The sequence below is a fragment of the Akebia trifoliata genome, chromosome 8 (assembly GCF_017979445.1).
Source record: "Akebia trifoliata isolate Shusen 1 chromosome 8, ASM1797944v1, whole genome shotgun sequence".
NCBI classification, from domain to species: Eukaryota; Viridiplantae; Streptophyta; class Magnoliopsida; order Ranunculales; family Lardizabalaceae; genus Akebia; species Akebia trifoliata.
The window spans coordinates 7,445,399-7,453,997 of NC_141382.1; the positions used below are offsets into that span (position 1 = coordinate 7,445,399).

At 34.6% G+C, this 8,599-nt stretch overlaps 1 protein-coding gene across 1 annotated transcript; it reads right to left on the reverse strand.

Annotated features, from left to right (window-relative positions):
* Nucleotides 1-3,882: 3,882 nt before the first annotated feature.
* LOC147395846 (NAC domain-containing protein JA2L-like) lies at nt 3,883-5,710 on the reverse strand. The gene is made up of 4 exons (XM_086449514.1): nt 5,554-5,710; nt 4,951-5,204; nt 4,657-4,853; nt 3,883-4,036 (listed from the first exon to the last, which is right to left on the reverse strand). Exons 1-4 carry the CDS (start codon nt 5,708-5,710, stop codon nt 3,883-3,885), a joined length of 762 nt encoding a protein of 253 aa, XP_086305640.1.
* Nucleotides 5,711-8,599: the final 2,889 nt, after the last annotated feature.

Genomic DNA, 8,599 nt, shown 5'->3' on the forward strand with positions numbered 1-8,599 from the left:
TATGCAAAAAATCAGTATTTTGGAGTCCAAATCTCAAGGTAAAAGCATTTCGGCCTACTTTGAAATGCCCTAATCCTTTGAAATGCTTTAATCTTTAACTCATGTTCTCCTCTTTTGTCCTCTTATGCAAAGAAAAGTAGATGCTACTTTTGGACTATTCTATACACTTTTTTCTCTATAAATAAAGCTTCAATCTATAGAGAAAGACCCCTTTTGTCTCTCTTCTTCTTGCTAATTCTCTATAATTTTCTAGTTTTTCTTTAAGAGAAAGAGTTCTTGTAGAAGTGAGATCTCAAGAGTGTTTTTCTTTCATCTTTGTTCTTTAATTTCTTTTTGTAACTCCATTGAAAGATCATTAAGTTGGGAATCAAATTGAAACATAGACTTACCTTATCCTCTTCTCTATCATGTTCTCTTTCTATTATTATTGTTGTAATTTGTTCCTCACAATGATCGATTAGATTCTCCATAAAGAGGTCGATGATGCCGGAGTGAGTCTATCTTATTCTTATTTAAACAATTCTTTCATAATTGTTTTAATTATGTTTGTGAGAAGTTTATTAAGATTGGATTATTTGATTTATATTAATTGTCCTCATTTTGATGATCTATACTTAGATAAGATCAAGTTTGATCATGCTTAATGACAACTTGAGATATAAATCTGATAATACCATTTTGATTCACTAATCACCTATACTATTAAATTCATCTATAAGAGTGTTAATCAAATTATCTTCCAATCCATAAATAATGGTTTGTTGTGTGAATTGAGATTAAATTAGGATTGTTAAACTACCAAGATGACTTGCCAATGTTGAATTGATTTATCTAACTTTTACCTTATTTCAATATCTATTTTTTACTTCAATTTCATTTACTATTTAGCTGTAATTTTCGAATTTATTATCAAAATTCTATTTTGATTTCAATTCGAAGGAAAAGTTGAATTACTTTTGTCCCTATGGAACAAATCTTACTTACCAAAATTTATTTTAATATTTCATCAATCCTACATTTCTATAATTTACATAGCATCGATCAAATTGGCGCCATTGCTAGGGATAGCGGTTCGATTCATTTTCAATTCAAAAGAACCCGAGAGGAATTCGAAACAGAATCAGCTTCTTTGCCAATAAGATAATATAACTTAAACTGCCTGTAACTTTCTACTCCAATCTCTGATTAACTATTATAGTATATTGATTTAGGGTAGAACGAAATTTTCTTTCAAATGTGGCTTAGTCAGCAAGATTTTGATAAGTCAGAATCAGTTTTTGAATCTGTTTACTATCATTTATGCTCCTTGTAAGGATATATATATTCTTTTATTTCAATTTCCTTTAATCTTTAGCTAGGTTTATTTTTCTGTTTTAGAAATTCTTATATAGGATTCCTTGTAATTTTTTTTAATTATCCAAGAAGGCTTTGATTGTAATAGTTCTAGGGAAGGACAACAGTGGGTTGAAACTATCTCAGCCCCTCGGGTTCGTATACCAAAATTAGTGTCAGTGGCCCGAGTCGACTCGGATTGATCATCCCCCGTCTAGACGGAGAGGTAATTTTCGTACCACTCAAGCACCTCTTCTTAGTGAGTTTCTGTGTTGACTTTGAATGATTAATTTGTATACCTCGATTTGCACATAGTAATAAGGGCACCTTTACGAGGATGGCACCATAAGATAAGAATCGGATTTCATTATCGATATCTTACTCTTTTAGAAAATTGAATTCATAACCACATAATTATTTAAAATTGGTTAGACTTGACTTTAGGTCTCATCGAGCTCATTAAGCAAAGTTAATTCAAGTTGCACCAACTGCACTTCTTGATCGAAAACAATACCTAAGCACAATCCTGCCCCGTAGTACCACCTGTATTGGGGGATATACAATGTTTATTCTAGACGAGAGGTGATTTAAGAGTGTCTTTGCTCAGCATCATGCGTCACCTCTCAACTGGGGATTAAACTGACTGTTTTCGATTTCAGAGATTTGGGTTGGAAGGCTTAAATTATTCCATTGAACCAGTTAGGAGCTGTCTAGTCGTAGGAGCCCAATGATCACGTGTGAATTCCTCCCTCTTTTATGTGTAATTTTTTAATGTATGTTAGGTAGGAGATCTTAAAAAAATCCGATTGAATCATTTGATCCGAAAATCACAATATCTCATCCACTACCTAGGATTAGAAGAGAAATCAACACCGTAACCACCCTGCCAATCCTAGAAATGGATCCACCTCATCACCTTCATGAGGATCAACAAACTCTCAATGAGTTGTTCGCCCATATTACAGCCAATCCTCCCTCTTGTATAGCTTTACCCGTTACGAATATGGCACAATTTGAAATAAGAGCAGCTACCATCAACATGCTTCCCAAATTCCAAGGTTTCGAGAGTGAACTACCTTACAATCATCTTAGTCAATTCTTGACCTTGTATCAGACATTCAAAAATGGACACCTTGACGAAGAGAATGTCAAACTTAGGTTGTTCCTTATTTCTCTCGAAAATCATGCTACAGCATGGTTAAATTCTTTGGCCTCTAACTCTATCATCACGTGAGATGAGTTATCAAGAAAATTGATGGAAAAATTCTTTTCAATGACAAAAATGGAACAATTCAAAAATATCATTAGGAACTTCAAGGGAAGACCTGATGAAGAATTTTTCCAAATTTGTGAAAGGTTTAACGACCTTCTTGTCAGATGTCCGCATCATGGGATAGATAAAGTCCAATTAATCAACTTCTTTTATCGTGTTCTCCCGACAGTCCAACGTATCCTTCTAGAGTCTATGCATCAAGGGAAGTTCATGAATCAAACTCCCAATCAGGCATACGAGTTCCAAGTCGAACTGAATGAGAATGCTCCAAATTGGAGCACCAACTTAAGAGATTTCGATATAAAAGAGTTGGAAACCAAGAAATCGGGCATGTATGAGATCAAATTCGATCCCGATCTCAAGAATGTCATGACAAACCTAGTCACTAGCATACAAAGTCTAAATAAAAAGTTTGACGCTTTCAGTGTAAAAACCAATCTCCAAGAATCCACCCCAGTTTTGCAAGTCGCTTCAGAAACATCTTCGTCATGTTTGCTCTATGAGAGCTCCACTCATTCCATTGAGGATTGTCCCACCTTGCCAGTAGTAAAGGCCAAGCAAGCCAATGCTATCGGAACATACAAAACTTCGAAACTCCAAGAACTACCGACTGAATAATTAGGGTTAGGGTTTAGATCAGTTTATCTAATGAAGCTTCTCGATTTGGATTTGGCTCTACTTTTTCATTTATTTCGGGTATCTCTGGTTTTTGTGTTGATCTAAGGGTTCTAGATTATCTGAGAACACCGATTTAAAGAAATCCATGAGAAAAAAAAAATCAAAGAATTAGGGTTAGGGTTTTATTTGTTGCTTGATCTGTAATTTGTGTTTGGTTTGAAGCTTTAGTTTAAACATGATCTCAAGAACCAATTTTTAGGTTCGACTTGGCTGTAGATTCAACCGGTCCATTACGGTTGGGAAGAAAACAAATCTTGACTTTAGTCTTGTAGGAAGACTAGTATAAAATGACTAAAACACCTTCTATTCAATCTCATGATGTTAACAAATTAAGGATATTTATCTTTAAAATTACATGCAATCTCGCTGGTAATTTGTTAGTGAGATCGTCACGTTAAATTAGAATAACTACGTGGGATCTCACTGGAAAATATGTTTTGGAAATTAAAATGAACATTGTATCGAAATCGAAATTTTTGCAAAAGTTGAGTTTTTTTTCAAAATTTTCTTCTTTTTTTATTTGCACCAACCTCTCGCAAGACCTCATTCCCCAAAGACAACAGAATCGCACTGTGTGCCTTCTCCATGATCTCCTCTTTCTATTCTGGTTTCAACGATTCAGGCAAATTATCGCTTCCCAACAACGCCTTCGATAAACCTTGATAAACGAGTAAAGCTTTCATCCGAACCCGCCATAAATTAAAATCGTTCCTTCCATCGAACTTCTCAACATCATACTTCGCAGCCATAGCTCTGATACCAGTTTGTTAGACTTAACCCTAGGATCCGAAGTATAAATCAAGCAAGAACACAAGAATCTCACATGACACAAAATATACGTGGTTCGGTCAAAGAATCGACCTACGTCCACGGGCGAAAACGGCGATTTAACTATATCAATCAAAGAAGAACGCGGTTACAGTTTCTCTCTATCTCTCGTATCTTTCACAAACCCTTTAGGGTTTCATCTCTTACCCTTTATATACTTAGGGTTACAAAGAGGTTAAAACGGGTCGGATCCAAAACCAAACCACACATTACCAATTAAAATGGGAAACCCCACACATTACCAATTAAACGGGTCATGCGGGTCGTTAACGGATCTCAAAAGATCCGGGTTGAATCCACGACAACCCTCCACATACAAGAATAGAAGACATAACCAACAGAAACCATAACTAAATCATAAAGCAAGCAAGATTTTATTTATTTATATTCTTTTTGATCCCTACAAATACTTCATTCTTAACAATCAGGTAAAAATCTTCCTCCAACAGATCATAGTGAACGCATCCTGTCCCCGTCGACGTTCGTAAAAATTCAGGAGACATGGTGTTCCCCAGCTGATACTACTTTATTCATTGTTGAAATACCTCGTCTGGTTTGTAAAACTCCATTCCATCGTTTCTTGATCAGTATGAAGTTGTAACTGCTCCGTAGGAAATACTTGGTTGGAACAAGATGATTCTGCCGAACCATAGCTCATAACCGATCCATTACGGTCGACCACTTTATTCTTTGCACGACCACTATTTATAATTCTACACAATACCATTTCTTGAAATTGCTTCTAAAATATAGAAGAAAAAAAGAAATGTCAACAACCCAAAAAAAAAATGTTTCAAGTTCTATAAACTACAAGATAACAAGAATAAAAAAACACCAACCTTGCTCTGTTTGTCACAAATTGGGGCTAAAGTATACTCATGCATAATCCATTCAGTGTTCTCTCCGTTGTCCTGCTTGAATATTAGCGCTTGCCTGTGTCCAATCACTTCACCTTTATCACAAATTTTCTTAACATTACCATGAGTAATCCATCGACCTCTTCCTGCCACAGTCCGATGGGCCGAGTTTGCTGTCTTCTGTTTTCTTAGAACGTAGCAATACCGTTCTTTAATCTTTTCTGTCACCTCAAGCTCTAAAAAAAAAAAAACCATAAAATTAGTTTATTAAAGAATGTGGACCATCAATTTTTTATCAATAATTTGTAAACTACTTTTGATGGATTTAGAAATTTCTGATTGGGCTGATTTTTTGTGAGGATGATCTTCTCACCATAGAGATCATCCTCGCAAAGAATCAGCTCAATCCGAAACTTTTAACCCATATTTTGAAAAATGATTGTTTTTAACTTATGCCCCTTTGAATCTCCCTCCCTCCCTCCCTCCCCATGCTTATATTGTTTTTAATTTTTTAATTTATGTCCCTTGAATTACCCCCCCCCCCCATACTTACTTACATACATACATACATAAACACACACATACTTGGCAGATTCCATGGTTCAAAGTTGTAAACGTTGCAATCCTTAATAGGTTTTGATCCAACCTCATCTTGATTTACCTTAGCTATAAGTTTGGCCAATAAATCTGCATTCGTAGGAGAGAACTTGTAATTTTTGTTTGGAAATATGTAGTCTGACATTGATGGACACTAACAGCTTACTACTCTTCTTCTCTGTCTCAAATGCCAATTAAGGTAAGAGATATAAGTTGAGAGCAAGTCAAATTTAGCTCCTTTTATACTACTTCAAAGATTTACTTTTTCAAACTCCAAATCCAACTTACACTTCAAAAGGACCTCCCTACTCTAACTCAATCTTTTATATATATATATATATATATATATATATATATATATATATATATATATATATATATATATATATATATAGGGTAGCGTTCAAGGGCAAACTTTTTAGCAAATTTTTTGGCAAAACATTTTTCAAAACATAGGTTAGAGGTTTTAGAATGGGCTGATTTTTTGTGAGGATGATCTCTACGGTGAGGAGATCATCCTCACCAAAAATCAGCCCATTCCAAAACTTTTAACCCATGTTTACAAGCTGAAAAATCGTGGACCGTCCATTTTTTGTAAACTGTTTTTGATGGGTTAGAGTTTTGGAATGGGCTGATTTTTGGTGAGGATGATCTTCTCACCGTAGAGATCATCCTCACCAAAAATCAGCCCATTCCAAAACCTATAACTCATGTTTTGAAAAATGTTTTGCCAAAAAGTTGGCCATTGAACGCCCCCCATATATATATATATATAGGGAGCAGTTCGGCAGCCCTAAAGTATGCCAAGTTTTGTGCCAAACATTTTTTGTAAATCACTTTTGATGGAGTTAGGAGTTTTGGAATAAGCTAATTTTTTGTGAGGATGATCTCTACGGTGAAGAGATCATCCTCACAAAAAATCAGCTCATTTTGAAACTTCTAACCTTAGTTTACAAGTTGAAAAATCGTGGACCGTCCAATTTTTGTTAATCACTTTTGATGGGGTTAGAAGTTTTGGAATAGGCTGACTTTTGGTGAGGATGATCTCCTCATCATAGAGATCATCCTCACAAAAAATCAGCTCATTCCAAAGCTTCTAACCCATATTTTGAAAAATGTTTGGCACCAAACTTGGCAAACTTTAGGGCTGCTGAACCGTCCCCATATATATATATATATATATATAGGTCGGGTTCCTGCGACATACATTGCGACACACATATAGACAACGTGTCTGTCTTATATGGGCAAAATGTTTGGAATGGGCTGATTTTTTGTGAGGATGATCTCTGTGATGAGGGGATCATCCTGAAAAAAAAAAATCATCCCATTCCAAAACTTGTAACCCCATCAAAATTGATTTACAAAAATTGGACAGTCTATAATTTTTCAACAAAAATTGGATGGTCTAGAAGTTTCATAATGAGCTGATTTTTGGTAAGGATGATCTCCTCACCACAGAGATCATCCTCACAAAAAATCAGCCCATTCCAAGCATTTTTGTCCATATAAGACAAAACACGTTGTCTATATGTGTGTTGAAATGGTTGTCGTTTGAACCTGACCCTATATATATATTTATTATACATAAATTGAGTTAGAGTTAGAGTTTGATGGATCTGGACCACGGACTTAGATTCTATAAGGGACTAACATTCTCAATAATTTATTGAACCAATTTTGGATCCTTCCAATCCCATAACCCAATCCGTTGAAATATACCAACTAATGCAAATCTAACCTTATTTACAAGGAGACGGTTCAGCAGCCTTAAAGTTTGCCTAGTTTGGTGCCAAACATTTTTCAAAATATGAGTTAGAAGCTTTGGAATGAGCTGATTTTTTGTGAGGATGATCTCTATGATGAGGAGATCATCCTCATCAAAAATCAGCCTATTCCAAAATTGCTAACCTCGTTAAAAGTGATTTACAAAAATTGGACGGTCCACGATTCTTCTACTTGTAAACTAGGGTTAGAAATTTCAAAATGAGCTGATTTTTTGTGAGGATGATCTCTTCACCGTAGAGATCATCCTCACAAAAAATCAGCCTATTCCAAAACTTCTAACCCCATCAAAAGTGATTTACAAAAAATGTTTGGCACAAAACTTGACAAATTTTAAGACTGCAGAACCGCTCCCTATTTACAAATGTTCAATTTGGTAGATAACTTAGAGTTATAATCTACAATAAATTTTATCAAGTTGACTTAGTCAAATGATTTCAGCGAATTTGAGGGACCGAGTGCTTAAAATCCAAGTAGACTCAACGACTTATAAAGTCTGAACTCAGAAGTCAAAACTATATATTGGGCCCAAAGAAAGTGGGACAACGAATTACTCTACTAGGTTGAGATCTTGAGAGAAGAGGGACCGAAAAAAAATAAAAACAGAATTTCTAAAAATCAATACCAAACTTCTAGGGATTAGTACAGCATAAGAAATAGTAACAAAATCCTAGGGATTAGTATTAGTAAGTGAAATTGTAGGGATTAGCAAAATTTATATTAAAGAAATCTAGGGATCACCAATTAATTAAAGGGGAAGTTTTAAATAAAAACCTGTCAAAATGAACTCAGAACTGGCAAGTGCTGTTTGGAAAACGCCATTCAGTTTTGGTTATTTTCAAATTAAATCCCAAGATTACCCCCTTCCCCAAAACTGTGTTTGTTATTGTTTTTTTTTTTTTTTTTTTTTTTTTTTTAATTTTTATAAATTTTATTATTTATCTTTGGGGACAATTTTAAACAAAATCTATAATAAATAATATTTTTAACAACTTTTAAAACTAAAAAAATATTAAATGAACCACAAAACTAACAATATAAGAAAAATGATAGATTTTTTTTTTGTTTTGTTTAAAGAAACACCATAAAAAACACCACTCAAATAAGCGGTTTTGGTGAAGGGGCAATCTCGGTATTTAATTGAAAAATAATAAAGAAAATGCCAATTGAAATGGCGTTTCTAAAAACACCACTTTGTCCGTTCTGGGTTCCGAACCAGATCCATTGGAACCAAACCAACCCAAATCGA

What these genes read in the sequence shown, in the direction of transcription:
- LOC147395846 (XM_086449514.1), bottom strand. Translation starts at nt 5,710, where the DNA reads ATGTCAGACTACATATTTCCAAACAAAAATTACAAGTTCTCTCCTACG. An exon ending in TGAACCATGGAATCTGCCAA is followed by an intron (nt 5,205 to 5,553) that starts GTATGTGTGTGT and finishes TTTTTTTTTTAG; the next exon opens with AGCTTGAGGTGACAGAAAAG. An exon ending in TTTGTGACAAACAGAGCAAG is followed by an intron (nt 4,854 to 4,950) that starts GTTGGTGTTTTT and finishes TCTATATTTTAG; the next exon opens with AAGCAATTTCAAGAAATGGT.